At 36.9% G+C, this 22,742-nt stretch overlaps 1 protein-coding gene across 1 annotated transcript; it reads left to right on the top strand.

The window, feature by feature from the left end:
* Positions 1-6,948: 6,948 nt before the first annotated feature.
* On the top strand, positions 6,949-16,751 carry LOC113417305 (interstitial collagenase-like). The gene is made up of 10 exons (XM_026675615.2): positions 6,949-7,376; positions 7,912-8,156; positions 10,096-10,244; positions 10,347-10,475; positions 11,554-11,715; positions 12,316-12,433; positions 12,597-12,730; positions 13,720-13,876; positions 15,314-15,417; positions 16,441-16,751. Exons 1-10 carry the CDS (start codon positions 7,269-7,271, stop codon positions 16,542-16,544), a joined length of 1,410 nt encoding a protein of 469 aa, XP_026531400.1. The 5' UTR covers positions 6,949-7,268; the 3' UTR covers positions 16,545-16,751.
* The last annotated feature ends 5,991 nt before the right edge of the window (positions 16,752-22,742 follow it).

Raw genomic sequence — 22,742 nt, 5'->3', positions numbered from 1 at the left:
GTGCAATCTGGAAGAAATATTAAGGAAAAATAGTGTGAAATCCTTGATATTATATATTAATAATTATTTTTTCTGGTATCTATTTCATAGGATGTTTTAATATAAGCTGTTTAAAAATCCTAAAAGGGTAGGCTTCCATAAAGAGTTTGGCTTAGGTAATATGGGGAGAAACACGTATGGGAAAAACAATTCCCATGCAATGGAAACATGGCTATAAATAATGAAAAGTCAGCTTTTGAGTCAGAAAAGCAGAAGAGATGTCCAAATACAGATATACAGCTTTTCATTTATTTGTAAAACATCAGTGAAGGGGGGGAGGGGAATTAAAAAATGAGCCATATCCAAAAACAGAGGGTAATTAAGGTTGTCATGAGATGTTAGCTCATTATCTGATATTTCAACACAACATTGCCACTTCCCTTTGTCCCAAAACATCCTGTTCTGTCTTTTTTTACCCAAAAGAAATGTTAGTTTGCTGCTAATGGAGTCATATAAATCAGAATACTGGCAGGAATGACGAATAGCTTCTGATTCTTATTACAAAAGTCTAGAGGAAATAGACTTGGTGGTCCAGCTGTGTGAATGTGTTGAACTTCATAGATGGTTCAAATTTTCTTTCAGCCAGAAGACCTTCTTGGTTCTATGCACTATTTGGTATCTTACCAGCTAATGTAGCTTGCCTAGAGACTTGCTGTTGAAGGAGGAATCAGGAACCTACAATTCCCAACAAAAGAAAATTAACACCAGCCATGAAAAAGCAAGAGTTTCCATATAGAATATAAGCTTGCTGATGGTTTACTATGATCTTCCAAATGCAAATCCACATGAATCATTGTAATACCAGGAGGAAATAGGTTTACCATACTTTTGATATAAAGTAAACAGAATCCCCTTTCAGGAAGGGCCATAAAAATAATTACTTAAGTCACACACACACAGGTTAATGGGTTCAATTATAGCAGTGATGGGTGTGCTATTGGCAAACCTGAAAGGACAAGTTCAAGTAGATCATCTTGGAGAAGATCAATCTATGTCAGGGGTCTTCAAACTCAACAGCTTTAAGACTTGTGGACTTCAATTCCCAGAATTCCTCCTCCAGTCATGTTAGCTCAGGAATTCTAGGAGTTGAAGTCCACAAGTCTTAACTTGCCAAGTTTGAAGACCGTTGATCTATGTCAGCGGTCTGCAACCTGCGGCTCTGGAGCCACATGTGGCTCTTTCAGCCCTCTGCTGCAGCTTCCTGTCAGCTGATCTCACCCCTGGCTGACCCCCTCTCCTCCCCGTCACTCCTCGCCTGGCCTGAGAAGATAAGGGTGATGGTGGGGGATGGAGACTTGCTCCCTATTCCATAGCAGGAGCTGACTGGGTAGGAGTGAATGACGTTACATTGGCCACGCCCACCCTGTTACACCTGTTGTTAAATTATTGGCTCCCTAGGTTTTCTTTTCTGTGGGAAATGGGTCCAAATGGCTCTCTGAGTGTTTAAGGTTGCAGACCCCTGATCTATGTGGTCGCTAAGAGTCAATGCCAATTTGATGACAATATGAATCATGATCAATTTATTTGTGAATGTTTCTAATTTTTTAATATCTAACATTTATTCCCAGTGCTGCCATTTTCCATACTAAGAAACATTTTAGTGAAAAAAAAACCTCTCTGGATATATGGCCCACCGGGGCTGCAAACCTTTAGATGATCATCAAATGGCAACCAAAGAGTTGGCTGGCCTATGTAATATTGTTGTCATCCAATGGTCATCCAGATCTGCAGCCCAGGTAGGGCACTCTAGAGATAGAAGGCATTGTAAAAGTTATGTGGAAAGAAAAAAAACATTTTTCTAATAATATTAAGATTTTTAACAACAGTTTTCTGATAATATATATCAAGGTTTGCATAACTATATTCCAACTGAGACTGCATTTGGCTTTTGAGCTACATGTGATGCAGGGCAAAGTAACCTAAGAAAATCTGGTTAATGCCAGAAAAAATGTGATTTGATTAATCAAATACCAGGTCTCATATCACATTAGGCTTTATATGTATTAACCAGTAGCTTTAATAGCACCCAGAAGAAAACTGGGAGCTAGTACTGCACATACAACAAGGATGCAATTTATAAAAATCTGGGGACACCCAATACTGCATGTTCCACTGCATTCTGGACCAGTTGAAACTTTGGGGCAGTCTTCAAGGGCAACCCCCTGTATAGTGGGTTGCGGTAGTCCAAACAGAAGTAACAGAAGTAATGAGTGGCTCTGAGGCCTCCCAATCCATGAAAGGTGCAATTGCTTAAGAAAACAAAGGTTCCCCTAGTTGCACTTGCCCCCTGCTCCTTGAGCAGTAGCTTCAAATCCAGGAGGCCCCCAAATTGCACACCAGTTGCTAATTATTAATGCAGAAATAATTCACACCTGTCAAAGGCAGGAAATCAGGAAATCCAGGCAGTTCAAATGAATATATAGGTTTACTTCAAGCTTAAGCTCTCTACAAGAATCTGATCTATTACCGGTCAAAGCAAATTGGAGGTAGATAAGAGTCAATGGAATTCAAGGTGTGCTGGACTTAGATCTCTTGTGGGCATGGAGGGACTTGAGGCTGATGAAGCATTTGACCCCTCCCTCGGGCTCAGCCTGGTCATCTCCTACAATGCCTTAACTAACACTTGTTTGGTCTGTTGTAATGTGCTTTATGTAGATCAGCCTTGAGATCTGAATAAACTTTCCTAATTCTGAGTAAAGCATAGGCATTTGCTGTAGAACAACTAATGGAAAATAAAGACCTAAAGCTGTGGGGTCCTTGTGCTCTCTGAGCTTGGTTGTTTTCTTGCAGACATTTCCTTACCATACTGGGTAACACCATCAATGCACTGAAAATGTCTTCAAAAAAACTAACAACATCAGAGAGCACCAAGGACCTCATTGTGCAACTCTGAGCTACAAATATTCCCTTCTATCAGTTCTGAAGCTGTTGAGAGAATGTCCTTGTCAGGTAAACTACTCTCACAAAGCTTTACTTATAGATTGAGTACTATGACAAAATCATCATCATCCCAGAGACACTGAGAGTCAGGTGGCATATAAATTGAAATTGTCATTGTTGTTATCATCATCATCATCATCGTCGTCGTCTCCTTGTTTCTATTCTCACATAATTGTCGGAGTTCCAAGTAATGCACCCATAGAAAGCAGAGCTTAGAAGCAGGTAGATTCCTCAAATAACAATTTATTGGATACATCATATTGGCACAACTGGTGAAAACCAACTCTGAAAGTTTTCACCTAATTAAAAAAATGAAAGTTGCCCCTTGCCTCAAGTCATCAGTCACATTGTCCAATAGAGGTGCTGGCTGGTTGCTTGGTTACTCCTCTCCCCCTCTCCCCAGCACCTGTTGGAATGTCCTTGGTTCCCACAGGAATTTTTTTTTAATTACAAATCCCAGCTATCTATTCCCCCCCTCCCTGTCTCTTCTTCTGTCTTGTGGCAACCCTGAAGCCTCAAAGATGACCTCAGCCAGGTTCACTTCAGGATTGACAATAACTGGATGGAGGGAAAACTGCATGAATTGCCCATTTCTAAAAATTCTCATAGGTGGAATATGTAGCTCTTCCGTTTCCTTTACTTGTGAATGTCCTACCTTTTTCACTTCAATGGTCTACAGTCTCCCTGGCTTCCCATGTTTCAGCTAAATATCAACAACTTTTCCACAGTGGCTTTTTCAGTAAAGAAAAAAAAAATGAACCACTATAGAGAAAATAGAAGAGGGGAAAATAAGCTCAACTGTGCCACCTTGCAGAAATACAGTTCAAAAGCACCAACTGCATTACTAGTGGAAAAACTAAAGCATTCCCACAATGAGGTGCCAAAAGAAGGAAGGAAGGCAGGTTTCAACACATTATGCAAAAACATTGCCTTAAATAATGAATTTGCCTTGTTCCCTAGAGTACTAGATTTACACACACAAAAAAACCCCAAGGAATCACAAAAAGTTATTAAGATGAAGTCATTAAAATTCATTTACTTCAAAGAAGTGATTTTCATGTCCAACATATTTCAGAACATAATGTTATCCAAAATAAGATTCTTCACTTTCTTAACCCTAATATTCATAGGGTAATGATCAAATAAAATAATACTGTAATGGTTCTTTGCAATTCACGGTGTTGGATATTACCTTTAAAGCCCTGGATGAAATGAGTTCAGGTTACTTGATGAACCATCTCATCCCAATGGAACAGGTCCTTTTCACCCATGCCAAGAGAGGAGGTGTGTCGCAGACTCTGTCGGTCAGGGAATACCAGATGGTGAGGGCCAGGAGAAAAGCCTTCTCTGCCATCGCTCATGCCCTTTGGAACCTTTTACCTCCTTATAGGTGAGATTGAGTCCCTCCATCTTCTGCAAGAGCTTGAAGACCTGGCTCTGCCAATTAGCCTGGAGTCCCAATGAAAAAATATCATACTGGAAGCGATTGACGGGCCAACAGTAATACACCTCACCTTCTCCCCTGAGCATTTGCTCCCACTCCCCATCTTTGAACATAATTTCTATTTGTATTTTTTTTTTATTTTTTTCAAGTTTTTTGTTTTTATTTTTTGCAAACATATCAATGTGTGAGCAGTGTGGCACCTGAGTGTCATATATTTTGATACAAATAAAGTAGTGTTAATCATATTTATTTCATTTAACAAGCTTGTATAATTTTAATAATAATATACATATTTATGTTAAATTATAATCTTTCATTATTTAGTTATTCAATATTTCAATGTGTTATTTTTATGCCAATCATTCTATTCTAAATGTCATACCTTTTAATACAAATAAAATATTATTAATCATATTTATTAGATTTAACAAGCTTATACGTATAATTCTGATAATAATACAAACATTTATGTTAAATTATAATCTTTCATTATTTACTTATTCAGCTTATAATCCTTCATTATTTGGTTATTCAATATTTCAATATGTTATTTTTATGTCAATCACTGTATTCTGCGTGTCGTACATTTTAATGCATCATAATTTGTATTTTTAGTATGTGTGTGTGTGTGTGTGTGTGTGTGTGAATATATAAATACATATATTTACTGTTTTCAATCTTTTAAGCTGCCCAGAATCATCTTGTGGCAAGATGGACAGCAAACCAATGTAATAAATAAATAAATCATAAACACCATTTTAAAAAGTTTCCCTTTAGCACCTGTCTCATGGAAATCTTATTCAAGAGTCAAAATGTTGGCATGACAGGGAAAGATTGAACCTTTCACCGGTCAGAGAAAATACATTTACTCAAAATTAGTTTTAAAGCTAAGGTCAGATAAAGTGCACTTTATCAAGACTTCCAAGTCAATCTTGACTCCTAACCAATGCGCAGACACATTCCTTCATTTTTTCTTTTTGACAAAGTTTTAGAAGTGGTTTGCTCTTGCCTTCTGTTTTATTTTATTAATTAAATGTACATGCCACCTCTCTCATTCAGAAATGCAGCTCTTTGTAGATTTGAGAGGAGCTGATTCAAACGGGCAGCTGGTAGCTAAGGTGAGACTACAATCCATGGTCTCCCAGTTTCAGGACCAATGCTTTAAAATGACTGCAGCAAAGTGGTTCTCGTAATCTTAGGGTACTGAAACTAGATGATGATCTGGCTGAACTTTTATGAATTATGTTTGAGAAATCATTTTGGAGTGCCAGATGACTCAAGGAGAACAAACGTTTTCCCTGTCTTCAAAGTGTGGGTGGCGGGGAGATACTGTAGACAGGAAAACAGTCTGTTGGATATTGCCAGACAGATCTAATTATTATTATTTTTTTTCTTCTTCTTCTTCTTCTTCTTCTTCTTCTTCTTCTTCTTCTTCTTCTTCTTCTTCTTCTTCTTCTTCTTCTTCTTCTTCTTCTTCTTCTTCTTCTTCTTCTTCTTCTTCTTCTTCTTCTTCTTCTTCTTCTTCTTCTTCTTCTTCTTCATTATTCCCTACATGATCGAAATGCCATACAGGTAGTTCTCAACTTATGATCACAATTGAGCCCAACATTTATGTTGCCAAGTGGGACAGTTATTAAGTGAGCTTTGCCCCATTTTATGACCTTCCCTATTGACTTTCCTTGTTAGAAAAATCACAAAAGGTGATCACATGACCTTGAGACATGGTAACTATCATAACTCCACAATATTCTGATTTGCTATTTAGTTAAAGTTAGCCTGGATGGATTATCCATTAAATGGATTCATAATGGGGTCAAAGACTGGATCAAGAATCTGAATCAAAGAAGGATCAATCTCAAATGGGGTATCGTGTGGTATCCACAAGATTCGTCCTAGGACCTCCTTTTCAGTACATTAATTAAATCCTTAAGTGAAAAAGGTAGAGGGAATGCAAATGATACAAAACAATATGGAGCTGAAAATAGAAATAAAATTAAAAACAATTGGTACAGGTGAGGAAAATGTCAGTTAACAGAGATATATGGAAATGTCTTCATTTAGGAAAAAAGAAATCATAAATGCAGTTATATGACAACATATCTTATCATACTAAAATCCTAGTACTTGTGATAAACATCTTGGAACATAATTAATTATAAATTGAAGTGAGGTAGCTGCAAAAAGAAGAACATGAATTCTCTTGGAAGATTTTTAAAAGTTCCTAACCTAAAGTCCAACAATGAACCAATTGCCCAGAAAAATCGTAGATTCAAGCAAAGATTAGAAAACCATATGTCTCAAATATTTTGGATTTTTGCACTGAGCAAAAAATTGGACTCTGTGGCCTCAATGACATATTCCAACTCCAGGATTCTCTGATTAGTTATGAGGTCTTGTATATATCTTCCTCCTTTCTAAACTCAGCCTAAATATCAGTAAAATAAAGGTTTCCTGGGAGTGTGAGGAGAAAATATCTTCGAAAGACCAACGAACTAAATGAGATGCACACCCCAGGAACATCCTTCTTTCTTGCAAATTCTGTCTTTATTTTGACTTTTAACCTTCAATGGTGAAACCTGTGTAAGGTGAAAATAATGCTTAAGCATTACTATCTGAGTATGTTCTCATAACTGGAGGGGGCTCCTTTTTTTTAATTAGCCCAAGGAGTTGTGAAAATGTTATTGCTCATGGATGACTCCTTCCTTGATTGCCAATCGGAGGATAGTGAGTCAGTACAGAGATAAGTGTTCAACTTCTATATAAACCGAGGGTGGTTGAAACCCAGAAACATTGAAAGGGGAATAAATATTTTATAGGACAAGAAGCATCTGCAGTGATTTTAACTATGACAGGACTCTCAATTTGGGTGTTTCTGTTTCTCACCTGCAACTTATCTGCTTTTGCCACTCCCGTGAATTCACCGATCAATGATGCTGACATGGATTTAGTGAAGGTAAATATACACTCAAAAATTGCTGAAGTTTTACTTGAACTCTAACTTTACTGAATTCTACTTTTAACTTTTCTATCCTGGAGTAATTTTTTTTCCTTATTGATATCAGATTTACCATTGTGTCTTGTGAGATGTGTCTCATCTTTCTATTATACTTCGTAGTAAAAGTGTTGTTATTTAAGATAATGGGTTAAAGTCCATTTCTATAAAACAGTCTGTCCCCCTTAAGCTTGCACCATCATTAAAAAAAGCTACATCTTTTTAGGGGTTCATTTTGTTAAAAAAAAAGTAAATTCTATTTTTTGGGACTTTAACCTTCAAATTTATGGGAAGAATCTTCATCCTCTTCCCCAAAGCCATAGAATGATTTTTGGATCTGCTGGATATTATTTTATGTTATTAATGCCCACATGAATGACAAGGAAGGATCTGAGAATTATAGAATCCCATCAAAATTTCCCTCGCTTGGTTTCTTTTAGTTTTAATTTTTTTTTAACAAAAAATTCAGAGTGACTTTACTTTTGTTTCCTATCAGAAATACTTAAAGACCTTCTACCAATCCAATGATGAGAGAAGAGCTAAGATCCGTATGGATGAAAATGAAATCTTGACTGAAGATCTCAAAAAAATGCAAGAATTTTTTGGGCTGAATGTGACTGGAAAGCCTGACCTGAAAACTTTGGCAGTGATGAAGAAGCCCAGATGTGGTGTACCTGACTTGGGGTCATTTGTTCTTTCAGATGGCAATCCTAAATGGGAGAAAACCAGTATTACCTACAGGTAAAAGGATTTACGTACTTTTTTAAAAAAAAAAATAGGTATCAGCTTAGCATACAGGTAGGGGTATCAGAGAACGGGGAGACAAAAAGTCAAAATCGTAATCACATGATTGAATCCCCGTCCCTTTCATGTGTATGTCACGTGACTGTGACTGCCATCTTCCCTTTTTTGAACCTCCTTCCAGCAGATGCCCCTGAATCAAAAGAAAATATGAGCTTTGATTAGTCTTAGCATCCAGTCCATTTAGTGATGAGAAATTTCTCTTAATGTTTTGCAAACTTTCTTATTTTGTAGCACATTTTCAAAGACCTGTTTAAGACTAGGAGATATTCAAAAGGAGAAATCTTGTTTAGTACACCAGGGATCAGACTGGCCTCCCACTGACAACAAGTATTTACTTTGTGAAATCACAGAATGTTTATCAGTCAAGCAAAAGCTTTTTAACATTGATTTAGCTGGAAGCAGATATAGGCCATCACATCCAGCAGAATCTCAAAAAACTTGTGGCTGGAAAAGAGGCAGCTTTTGCACCAAATCACATCTAAATGCCTTTTAATGTAGTTTTTATTGTTTTTTTTAAAAGGAAACCTAAAGAGAAACTTCAGAGCAGCAAATTAAATCAGGATCCCTTTCTGCTCACTGGGATAGAAATCATTGTTAGTTCTGCCATTATTATTATTATTATTATTATTATTATTATTATTATTATTATTATTATTATTATTATTATTATTATTATTTCTTTTATTCATTAAGCATGAAACTCAGTCAACTGAACATTCAAAAATGCATCACAAATACCATTGACTGGTGCTGATGGTTGATACGGGTTGCTGCCAGAATCCTAGGTATCAACCAAATACCCTGTTTCTCCAACAATATGGCCTCCCCAAATAGGAAGTCCCAGCATGTTTTATAGGCATGAAATGAAATTAAGCCCCTCCCCCAAATTAAGGCCTATATTAAAACATGCGAAATGGGGGAATGGTGGGGGCTTGCCGTTAGGAAATGTTGCTGCCTATGGTGCATTGACCCCGATATGAAGTGCCCCACCAATGCTGAGGTCAACATCCAAGCCATCGCTGCCCGCCCACCCGAAGATGCAAGGGGGGGGAAATTAAGTCACCCCCGAAAAGACGGCCTAGCCATTTTTTCGGGGCTCAAAAAAAAATAAGACCCGGCCTTATTATATGAGAAACACGGTACCTTCTTAAGATGTACAATGTTCTGAGTAGCTTTTGCAGTTCTGCTGGTGTTATTGCAGGAAGCTGCAATTTCTTGATGTATTTAGTAAAATTCTTGGACATGGTACCAAGTGCCCTGATGACAATGGGTATCAATGTTACATGTTTCATCCATAATTGCATAGTTTTGATGAGCAGGTCACGATATTTCGTGATTTTTTCCCCAGTTCTTTTTCTTCAACTTGCTGTTGTTGCTGTTGTTGTTAAATGCCTTAAGCCCTTATGAAAAGAAACTTTGCTAAGGCCTACCCAGACTCCATTTAATATGATGAATTTCCATTTGAGCCACTTTGGTCTAGTAGTTAAAGCAACAAACTAGAAAGTTGGAAACCATGAATGTGTTCAAATCCTACCTTAGCCATAAAAGTTGGCTAGGTAACTTTGGGCCAGTTATTCTCTTTCAGTTACCAATTCACCTTGCAGGTGTCTGTTTGGGGAAAATAGGAGGAAGAAGGTGTGTTGGATACATTCACCTCCTTGAGTTATTTGTAAAAATAATAAAGGTGGGGTATACATAAAATAAATTTTAGGTTCAGTAAAAAAAAGCACTGCTTTCTGTGTAAAAGGTTCCTTTCCTGCAGGTTCAGATGGAATTGGGGTAGTTCTGGAATCCTGGAAACTCAGTATCTCCAATATTGGTTTAGATAGACCACTCTTGTGGCTGCCTAATAATTTACTCCTCTTTCATTTCAAAGGATTGTAAGCTACACTTCAGATATGCATCCATCCGATACAGATGAAGCCATCAGAAAAGCATTTGAAGTCTGGAGCAATGTTTCACCTCTAACTTTCACAAGACTCTATGATGGTGAAGCGGATATTATGATCTCTTTCTATACCAGAGGTAACCATATAGGTTTAGCCCTGAGCTGAGCCTGGCTTCAGGGACCATTGCTGAAGCAAAAATTAACTGCCTAATTGAACTCCTTACTTCTTCTACATTTAGACCATGGTGATAATTCTCCATTTGATGGTCCTGACGGAATCCTGGCTCATGCCTTTCAACCAGGGAAACATCTTGGTGGAGATGCTCATTTTGATGAAGAAGAATTTTGGACAAAAGATGGCCCAAGAGGTATGTCTAAATCATTCTTGAACTGTAAACATACAGATTATGCAAGGATATAAGCACCTGAAATTTATCTACAGATGTAGCCAGATGAGATAGTAGACTTGGAAATATCAGACAGCTTCCACAATAGAGGCTACTATCTCCGAGAACCTGGATGAACTTGACTAGGAATTTACTTTATTTACTTAAACTGTAAAGCAGTCATTATCGCAAGTAGTTTGCAATCACTGAGCAGGTTGAATGGTACAGAAAATAGACCCAATTCTATTTCAAATCCTGCCTTTCCTTTCCCAACTCTCCAAGTCTTCAGATCAGTGGTGGGATTCAATTTTTTTTTTTACTACCGGTTCTATGGGCATGGCTTGGTGGGCCACATGGCATGGCTTGGTGGGCATAGCTTGGTGGGCATGGCAGGGGAAGGATACTGTAAAATCTCCATTCCCACCCCACTCCAGGGGAAAGTTACTGCAAAATCCCATTCCCTCCCCACCCCACTAGCCTGCTTTCCAGCTTTGTTCTCCTGTGCAGGGCAACAAAAGAAGACCCAGCCGATCAGCTGGTACTCGGGAGGCAGAGAATAGATGGGGGCGGGGCCAATTAGAGGTGGTATTTACCGGTTCTCCAAACTACTCAAAATTTCCGCTACCAGTTCTCCAGAACTGGTCAGAACCTGCTGAATACTACCTCTGCTTCAGATTTATCTCCCAACCCACACTGCCTTCTCTATTGCAGCAACTTTGTTCTGGTGCAAGCAATGGAAAGGAAGTTTATAAACAAAAAGATTTTTTTAGAGACAAATGAAACATGCTTTAATTACCTATAAATTAGGTAAATTATAGGTACCTATTTATAGGTAAATTAATTACCTATTAATAGAAAGAGAAGGGCTTGGGAGAGAGCCAAGCCCTTCGCCTTCTCTGTCAACTATGATTACTAAACCTAAATGGGACTATTTCTTCTTCTTTACATGCTAAATTCTGAATTTTGATTTTTTTTTTTAATCTGAAGGAGGAGTAGATCAGTTATGAATTTCTCATTGCTTTCTACAAAAAGGATTTTCTTTTTCATTTTTTCCCCCTAGGCCGTAATCTATTTCTTGTTGCTGCTCATGAGATTGGCCATTCATTGGGTCTGTCTCATTCCACGGATGTGGGAGCCTTGATGTTTCCTAACTACTCCTACACAGCACCAAAATTATTTCGTCTTCCACAGGATGATATCAATGGCATTCAAGCTATCTATGGTACGGCCAAGAGAAATCAAATCCTAAATTGAATGGGATGCTCTTAGACTAGAAAGCATGCCTTAGTCAGCATTAGTGGTGCAGTGATTAGAATACAGTATTGCAGACTTGTTGCCAGGAGTTCGATCCTGACCAGCTCAAGGTTGACTCAGCCTTCCATCCTTCTGAGATCAGTAAAATGAAGACCCAGATTGTTGAGGGCAATATGTTGACTCTGTAAACTGCTTAGAGAGGGCTGTAAACCACTGTGAAGCGGTATATACATCTAGTGTTATTGCTATTTTGCAACTTGATTACCAAAAGTAAACAAACATTTGCCAAGCAGTACAAGCACTGCTACTTGCAAGCTTCTATTCATTTAAGTAAGATTTACAAAAGAAAAAAATTCTGATACCTTGTAACTAACATATTCTTCCAGTTATACTCCTTAAAATAGGGTAATAATTCATTTCATTCTAGCTAAAATTCCCCAGTACTAGCAAAGTCATATTGGAATTTGTACTACTCCAAACACTAACATTAAAAAGCAAACATTGATAACTACAATTGTTTTAGCATCTATTTAATAGCTTCCATATCATTTTTTAAATCATTATTTAGGGAAAATAGAGAATCCAATACAACCAACAGGACCCTCTACACCAGAAGCATGTTCTGCTAAGACTACTTTTGATGCTGTTGCCACCATACGTGGAGAATATTTGTTCTTTAAGGACAGGTAAGTTACATTTTTAAAATACTTTAAAATAGTTTGAGTAATATTTTCCCAATAAACAGGATATGGCCCTTATATTATTATGATATGGAACTCCAGCTAAATTTTCCCTCTTCGAAAAGATGCCACATTTGCTAATATCATGCCACTTCTGTTTTACAATTAGACACTTCTGGCGTAAACACCCACAGATCTACAATGTGGAACTGTATTTCATTACTTTTTTCTGGCCAACTCTGCCTTCCAGTATTGATGCTGCTTATGAAAACTCTGGGCAAGATACCGTTTTAATTTTTAAAGGTGAGTAATGAAAATGCTTTGATTTCCTTATAAATTTAATGAGACTTGTTCTTACCATAGCGGAAAAAGAATTGTTGGGAAAGAAGAGGGAGCCTTTGTTTGATACACTTTGTTTGTTAGTCTCCCTCTAACATGTGCACCTCTAACAAGCCAATCAGCTGAGAGGATGAAGAAACAAAAAGCTAGGAGCGACCCTCCCACCCTCCCATGCACTTTTTGGTCTTTTATCCTCTCAGTTGATCCTTGGAGGCTTTTTTCCTCCTCTCAGCTGATCGGAGGCTTTCTTTTTACTACCGGTTTGGATGAACCAGTTTGAACCGGTAGCATACTGTTGTGGAGTGGCGGTAATAACCTGAGGCAAAACTCGGAGCGAACTTCAAACTGTAACTTTATTACAAGAATAAAGGGTTGCCGCAGCTGCCGAGCTAACAGGGCAGTCAGCTGGCGGCAACAGCTGATGCCGTTTGACAGCTCCTTTTATAGCCGGCTGTCAAACGGCATCAGCCAATAGGAGCGGTCCGCGTTTCCGCTAGAAACGCGGACCGGAGTGAAGACTGCGGGTTAGTCCATTGAACGCTACACATACCACCACTGAAATAGATACACAGACCCCTGAGTTATGAATGCCCATGTGTAGAATTTTAAGCATCTAACAAAAGCTCCATCTTTCTTTTAAAACCAGTATCCAGTTTCTCCAGAACCTGTGTGTAATAGTGGGAAATACGACAAGGCTCAGAAGTGATCATTCTTTCAATATTGAAATAATATTTTTCTTAACCAAAGTTGGGGAAAGACTAGGGCAGGGGGTGTCAAACTCACAGCCCACAGCCCAGATGCATCATGCACTGGCCACGCCCACCCCAGTTTTAGCAAATGGGGGCAGTTGTAATACATCACATGACAACAACATGACGCCACGAGTTTGACACCCCTGGCCTAGATTATCAAGAAATATAATTACTTTTAATATTATTTCTTCTCTTTTTTAGGAAACAAATATTGGGTTCTAAGTGGGTATGATATAGTTGACCAGGCTCAAAGTATTTACAGATTTGGATTACCAAGAAATGTGAAGAAAATTGATGCTGCATTTAGCAATCCAGAAACTGGAAAGACCTATTTTTTCATTGGGAACAAGTATTGGAGGTATGGATCGGTGTTGTGCAATCTTAATATGATTTGCTTACAATGTTGTTAGTCTTAAGGCATTAATCTTTAATGAGCAATGTATAACTGAAATGTATATATAATAGTGTATTGGTAAGATGGTAATCAAAAGAGGTCAAAATCTGCAAGTTGGTGGGTATGCATTGTGCTCCAAGCCCAAGGCCTGTTGTACATGAATAGAGCATGAAAGTATAACATAGATTTCCTTTGGATAAGCAGCAGACGTTGCCAATCAATCAGCTGTTATCCTGGAGGAACACATCCAAGGAGAACATGCTAGAAATTCTTATGTTTCAGTTTTGCTTACATTGATTGGTCAGATAAAGCAAAGTATATAACCCATAAGGTTCTTTTAATGCCTAATACAAATGTGTGGATAATCTGCTTGAATATTTGATTCAAAGGAAATGCAGTTGAATTTGGTCAGGTTTTATTTCAAAGAAAAAAACAAAAAAACAAAACAAATAGAACAAAATCATGAGAGTAGAGGGTGTGGGGGGAGAGAATTTAATTCTGGAGTCCAAACAGATTCGGTAGCTTAGTTTGGATATGCAACTCAATCAAATCTGGAAATCCAACTTGAATCAGATCACAACAGATGGAGACAGACATTCCCCGATTTGCCCATTCTTCATACCTAATATTGGAACAAAACAAAGCCTTCTCAAATTTCTTCTTCCATTTGAGGCACTTCCTAGAAAGCGTTCTATTTGCCAGTCCTTTCTCAGATAACATTCTCAATCTTGACTGGCTTCCTGGGTTTTAGAAGGAGTACTCATTCAAATGTGTCGCCCAAAGTCATTTTTGTCATTTGAAAAAAAAAAATACCATATTGGACTCAAGACTGTTAAGTGAATTAATTTCCACTGAAATCCACTGGACTTTAAGCACAATTATTTTTTTCAATGGGAACCAAATCCAGCCATTTTAAGCTGGACCTTTGCCACATTTCTTAATGGCAGGCAGCCATTTTTGGCTTGTGGCTATCTTTATAATTCAGAAGCTGAGTTTGGTTTTCAATGGCTCAGAAGGTGACTGGTTCTCTGCACCTTCTTTAAAAAGTACTACAACAACCAAACATCCAAAATTTGCAAGTGGTTTTTGAGAACACCCGAGTGAACGTATCCAGCATGGGAACTTTTGAGGGTCAGGTCTGCCTTTGAGATGTTCAAGCAATATCAAAGATAAACTGCAGAGTTTTAAAAAAAAAAAAAACAGAAGAAGGCAGTGGCAAATCTTGGATATGGCCATAGAGTCATTTTCTCCTTAGAGAGAAAAGTATATTGAAAAATTTTTCATTTCTTGTATTTGGCTTGGCTTCTTCAATTGATCATTGCCAACTTGAATCCTTTTTTCCTTTAATTAAAGAGACTTCTATATTGCATTTCAATAATGGCATTTGTAATCTCCATTCAGATACAATGAAATGGAACAAAGCATGGAAAAAGGATACCCCAGAAATATAGCCCAAGATTTTAAAGGGATTAAACCCAGAATTGATGCTACTTTGTATGACAATGGTAAGTAAAGGAGTCAGATGCTTTTATAGAGAAACAAGGTTTACCTAGAACTCAGGTTGACTTAACTTGTATTTATATTATCATCAGCATTATTAAAGGCTTTCTTCCCAGTATAATGGAATATACATAATGGGTTATACACTGCACTGGGCATTATAACTTTTAAACCTTCTGCATTTAGGAGGCCCTTCATTTTAGATAGTGGTTTTTGTAACACTCCTTTAACCATTTTGAATTTTTTTACTTCATCTTCATTTTTAAAAAAACCACAAGAGACTTGTGGCACCATAAAGACTAGCAAATGTTAAGTGTACAAAGGCATCTATCATCTATTAATTCAGCAAATAAAAATAAATGAAGCCTGTAGCTATGTTCATGCATGGCTTTAAATCTAAATTTTGCTGAATCAGAGTTTGTGATATAAAATACGAGCAGCAATGACCTAAGGACTAAATCACAATTGGTTGGATTCAAATGGCTGGTTGTCATGAGGCTTAATATTTTATATGATGAACCCAGACACTAATATCTGTAAATCATTATGTAGGACTTAATGAGCTTTCGTTGTACAAGCCCAATCAATCATTGATTCATAAACTATGCTTAAACAAAGTTTAGACCAGGGCTGTCAAACTCCTGGTCTGTTGGCCGGATGCATCATGCGCTGGCCATGCCCATGCCTAGTTTAGCAAAGGGGAAAAAAGTCACGATACGTCACATGATGCTGCTGTGACAACGTGAGTTTGGTATCCCCGGTTTAGACAATATGTAATCCAAGTCTCAAAAATAAACAAGATATACCTTTGCTTTTTCCCCCCCTGTTGGACGTTATTGTTAGCTTAAAGTTACAGAATCTCGTCCTATCTTAAGAACAAAGTCTGTTCTAATTAATATTATCATGAATGTTTTTACACACCTAATTCAAATTCACATTAGAAATCTGTAAAGAGGAACTTATCTTTAGGTCTGAAAAAAAAAAGATTTTTTTATTTATATTTCTTTCTTTTTTTTTTCCTCCCCCAGGATATATCTATTTCTTCCGAGGAACAAAAGTGTTTCAGTTTGACCCTAAGAATGAAAGAATTGTTCGGCCCATTCGAAGAAGCAATGCTTGGCTGAATTGTTAAAGCATTTAATCAATGCTACTTATTGGTTACAACTAATTCTGATTTACAGGCATCACAGAATTTAACAAGCTTGACTGAGAATCCAGTAATAACCTGTGGTTTTGTTTTTCATATAAATGTAAAGCAAGTTCAGCTGATTAACTACATTAAACTCTAATATGTAAATATAATATATACTGATCATTGAATAAACTATTTATTGTGAAATATATGGTGATTGCTTCTTTTGTTTAAACATATGCAACTATTACTACATTATTACAGAAGAATTACATTGCTGTACTCTGGAGTAACTAATTAAAGAAATTCATAAGATGCTGGCTAAATTAGCCAAAAACATGAAAAAGGGAAATAATATTTATCCACATTAACTTCTACGTATAAAATATTTCATTTACCATGAATTGATTTGAGAAGTCACCATTGAATATGTTAATTCACTTCACTGAATGTGAGGCTATATGAGAAATTTATATTTGCTGTTTGATGTATATTAGTCACAGATGTAAAAATTTCCAGCAACACGTTTTCATAGTACAGTCATCCAATGATGTAGTACATTCATGAATGAGACTTTCAGTCATCCTGATTTTCAGGATAAAAACATAGCTAAAATATTCTGCAGTATTACTACGTACTTTATACTATGGACTCCATAATAATATCCATTATATCGCTAATCTTTCCATATCACAATGTATCCTATAGAATTCAGTCTGTACATTTAGGCCTGTAGGTTGCTCTTACTGGAAGAAAGTGCCAATAATGTCCGTTTTTTTGGAAAAAATTTAGGAAAAAAAAGAAATTTTGGGAAGGTAAGAATTCTGGATTAGACAGGACTAATCCAGTCTTAGAGATGCAATTTTTTCAGGAGGCAACTGGATTTTCTTGTTTTTTCTTTAGTAAATCTCGACAGACTTTTAGAGATGCAACACAGCTTTCTATGTAGGACACACATTTTTAGAAGAATGTAAACAGCTACAAGACAAAATTGCCATCAATTCAGTGATTATTTCTAGTGACTGTTTACCTATAATCTCAGAGTTTCCTTCATACTGTACAAAATCCGTTTTCCAATACTGATCAAATCCTCTTCATATTTTCTGAATGCTTTCTTGCCTTTGGGAAGCCCTTTCTGTTTTTCTACCTCATTCTCATTCTCCCTCATGGGGGGGGGGGCATTTCAGAGCTTTATATTATGGTTATGTGGAGAAAAAGGATGTTATTGACCTTATTTATCCATCAATTATGCAGCTTCCCAGAAAATTCACATTTCCTGCTTTTTCTGCTTTGAAAATGCCCCATGACCAGGGTTGCTTCATGTTGTCCTCTCTTTGCTTAAATCTAGTTCTCACACTAGTGAAAAAACATGGGACCAAATCTGACTATTGCAAAAACAAGGAACAGAAACAGATCTTCTCATCAAAAGTAGGGGGATAAGCCATCTGTCACACAGAACAGGAAGAAAAGGAAATGCAAGAAGTTTGGAGTGCAAAAAACAAACAAACTGAGGGCAGTACTTGAGTTGCAACAGGGGCTGAAATTCTTTTGGTCATGGTTTCCTAACTTGCTGCAATAATTATTATTGGTTACTTACTTCTGGATGCCTGGGCTCATATTAACAATTTACAAATGAAGGATCCCATCAGCTTGAATATTCATTAGATCAAACTCTAGCCCTATTTCTTGGAGGGAGGACTAGTGAGCCTTGAAGAGTGAATAAGTGCATTAATGTTAGGAAATTGCCAGCTATGATGGAAGGAGAAGCGAAATGAGGGCCTAGCTTGGAGTCATTGCATAGTGGAAAGTGGGAAGCTTTATCTTCCTCAGGAGCCAGGAAGCCTTATCTGGTCGTTCCCAGGAGAAGGCAAGTAGTCTGGTGAAATTTTTATAGCAAAAGTGATAGACATAAAGTTACTGACTTCAGCTATTCATGTGTGGCACTGACTGCTTGCATCTGGCAATTAATAGCTATAAGGCTAAAGTCAGGGATGGTATTCTACCGGTTCGGCCTGGTTCAGCCAAACTGGTAGCTTTGAGGATCATCTTTGAGTGAACTGGTTCGCTCTGACTATCAGCTGCTGGGTCCACCCTCCTGCCTTCCCCGGCTCTCAACTGACCTTTATTTCCTGGTTTTGAAGCTGCTTTGTGTGACACAGTGGATTGCCGTGCATCAGCTGTTGAACACACAAGGAAAGTGCAGGATTTCAGGAGGTTAGTATCAACCCCCACTGCATGCGCGCAAAGCGTGTCCACCAAGCCACTCCCACAGACCAGTGGTAAAAAAAGTTGACTCCCACCACTGGCTAAAGTATCTTTTTGCTTCTGTATACCCTCACCACATTTCCAGAAATGGTAGAACATAACTAAAAATTTTAGACTTATCTTTTTGAGGAAGGTCTGCAGAATGAAAACTGTACATTGGCTACAGCTTCCAAGACATTTTTGCATTCTTACTGTATAGTAGATTGTGCTTTAAAACCAAAATGGTTGTTTTTATGTCACATTCTTGGCAATAGTGTGTTTGTTTGGTCTGCTGGGTGTATCTTATAAAACTTTGTGATCATGGTTTATTCAGTATAGTTAACTGAATGATCACAAATGGGAATCCCATTTTGAAAGTTAACTGAGAATGATCACAAATGGGAATTCCATTTTGAAGAAAAGTACACAGGTTTTTACTACAAATCACCGTGCTTTCAATTATTTTGTCCTCAAAAGCTTTATGTATAAGCACTGGAAAACAAAAACTGGAAAGAAGACTTTCTTATTAGTCAGGCACACTTCTGTAAAAAAAAAAAAAAAAAACTACCAACAAAAACCTTTTGCTTACTTTCATCTCCAGATATGTTTTCACAAGCAAGGAAATACAATTTTATTTAAATAGGGCTTGGCCCTAAACTAATTTTAAATATGTTATACTTGTATAGAAATTATTGTTTTATTGATTGACATTTTTCTCTTCTGGATTTTTTTTTCACTCATCTAACTACTTTGTTGTTGTTCACACAACATGCTTTAACCATGACAGGTAAAGACTGAGCAGCTGCAATCATACAACATAATAAATTTTGCTAATGATTATCTTGCTTCAGCTTTTTTAAGATTTGGTATATGTCTGTGTTGGTGAATCTTTTTGGCACCAAAACAGGAGCGCGCATGCTCTGAAAAATGGAAGAGCAGCCCCCTGGCGCATGCGTAGGAGCACCAGAAACCAGAAGAACAACTCCCAGGAGTGGTATACAAGAACCTGAAGAAATTTTGTCCTCCCTTTTTTTTTTATCATTACTATTTGGCTTCTTTTTTCTACTATTTTTTATTTCGAACTACAATTGGTTATTTCACAATTGGATTAAGGTTTAGAAGAACCTCAAGATTTTGAATTGCTTAAAATGAGTAGGAAGCTAACACCTTCTGGTTCTTCAACTTCTACTTCCTCCTCTCCACCATCTGGAGGACAACATTCAATACAGACAATGTTAAAGCAAGAAAAAGAACAAGAAAAAGTGACTCTGCAGATGATTATGCAAGGAATTCAAAATATTCAAGCAAGATCAGAGAATATTAAAAAGAGAATAGAGAACATTGAACAAAGAACAGAGAACATTGAACAAAGAACAGGGAAAACCGATGAAAAAGTGGAGAACATCCAACAAATGATGTTGAAGTATGATGAGAGATTCCAAAAAATTGAAGAAGAAGATAAACAAAGAGACAAGAAGATTGGAGATGTTGATAATAGATTAATGGTGGTTGAACAAGATAAAAGTGGTATGTTGAGATGGGAGATGGATAGATCAGAATTCTATCTTAGATTCCAAAACGTAGAGGAAGAAAAAGGACAAAACTTAGCTGAGATAATGATAGAAATACTGGCTGAAGCTTTGGAAATAACTCAAGAGAAGATGATGGATGGAATAGATGAGGTTTATCGAGTTTTCACAAGATATGCAATGAGAAATAGCTTACCAAGAGAAGTTCATATTAGATTTACAAAGAAAGCCATTAAAACGCAAATATTGCAAGTGGCAAAAGAGAAAACATTGACATATAAAGACAAGGAGATTGTGGTCTTGAAACAAATACCTAGAAAAGTGAGAGAGATGAGAAGAGAATACCGATTCCTGACTAAAATGCTACTTAAAAAAGAGGTGAATTATAGATGGCTGATTCCAGAAGGTTTATTGTTCACATGGCAAGAACAGAGACATAGAATTGTCTCAATTGAGAAAGCGGAATTATTTTATACAGAATTTTTGGGAGGGAAAGAGGAAGAGGCAGAAAAAGAAATCTCACTAATTGAATTCCAAGAGGACTGCCAAATGGCGATTGAAAAAGAAGAAGGTGCAGTAGGTGGAAAGGTGGAAGCCAAAGAACAATGTGAACCAAGATCTACGAGAGCTGCTAAACCTAACTACAAAATATAACCATGGAAGAGAAAAAACTGATTACAATTAATATAAATAGACTTAACTCAGCCATTAAAAGAAGGAAAACCTTTCATAAATTAGAGAAATTAAAATTTGATATAATTTGTCTACAAGAAGTACATACTAAAAAACAATATGAACAATTGTTGATACAGCCAAAACTAGGGAAAATATTTACTTCCTTGACACAATGTAAGAAAAGAGGAGTGGTTTTATATATTAAAGAGACCATCCCAGCAAAATTAATTTATACCAATGATGACGGAAGAATACTAATGGTGGAAATAATGGACAATAATACAAAAACACTCCTGATTGCAATCTATGCCCCAAATGACAAACAAGAAGAATTCTACAAAAAATTACATATTAAAATAATTGAACTGGACTATGCTAATATAGTTATCATGGGAGATTTTAATGGAATTTTAGACAATAAATTGGACTATACAGCACAGAAAACAATAAAGCAAAACAGACTCTCCCTAAATCTTTTTTAAAATGGTAGATGAAATAAACTTAAAAGATACATGGAGAGAAAGAAATGCTAAAACTAAACAATACACCTTCTATTCAAATAGACACCCATCATGGTCCAGAATAGATATGATATGGATGTCAACAGAATTAATAACTAATATTCAAGAAATAAATATTGAAACAGTACTTGGGCAGATCACAATCCAATGACAATTAAATGGAAAGGACAAAAAAGAAGATCTAGATGGACGTTAAATAATACTATTTTAAAGGAAAAAGACTTCACACAGTGGATGGAGAAAGAAATGGCTTTTTTCTTTAGAGAAAACAATAAAGAAGTTACATCAATTCAGAATGTATGGGATACAATGAAGGCATATGTTAGAGGCTTGATAATACAAGGAAAAGAAATACTATGAAAAGAACACAATTTAATTTCTTATCCATCAATGCTTAAATGTTTTATTCATCCTAACACTCCTCAAGGAGTTTGGTTCTTCTGTGAACATTTAAAAATATATAACTTATACCTAATCAGGAAATGGCAAACTAATTTGGGAGTGCATTTAAGGTAAGAACAAAGAATGGTGTCTGTTTTGGCTCTTTGGGGGTCTAATATGTTTACTTCCAGTAATCCACAAGGCATGTTATACCATTAACCAGATGCTATGCTGCAGGGGGTATAAGCTGTTGGTTAGGCAAGAACTATAAATGAATCAAAAACAAACAGAAGTATTGCCTCAGTGTGATGAAACACAGGGAGACAGGAAAATTAGTAAACAGTGTAGCCTTCTACATTTACAAAGAAAAAAATCCCATGTGGTTTTGCTTTAGTTAAGCCATTAGGTTAGCATTTTCCATACACATTTTGAATTTTTGAAGAGTGTTGTCTTTTTGAAGCCTTTCCTGGGACATGTGTCTTATTTGACCTTAGATACACAATATTTTTCTTTAAACCATTCTCTGTTTTGAGTTTACTACAGCTTAAAGGAGGCCAAAATACTATAAAAGGATATCATGGTAACATTTCATTTAGGTAAAAAAAAACATCATGGCTCGCTGTCAGACTGCTCAGCCAATGGGAATGGACTTCAATTCCTGCTCAGCTCAGCCGAACGTAACACAAACTTCTTCTCATCTCACTCCCATAGCCAAGGTCAGCTCCTTTGGGAGTTTTTTTATTCCATTATGGAAGTAGTGCTTCCCAGCTTCTCCCAACACAAAGCTTGTCAGGCTTAAGGCCTGCATGGCTTCAGTGACAACTGTCACAGAGATTAGAATCTTTCTA

Source organism: Notechis scutatus, chromosome 5 (assembly GCF_049901735.1).
Source record: "Notechis scutatus isolate UNSWTSFEM ecotype Mainland chromosome 5, rNotScu1.2, whole genome shotgun sequence".
NCBI lineage: Eukaryota > Metazoa > Chordata > Lepidosauria > Squamata > Elapidae > Notechis > Notechis scutatus.
The sequence above is the reverse complement of the archived record's forward strand: the minus strand, read 5'-3'. Positions and strand labels throughout refer to the sequence as shown.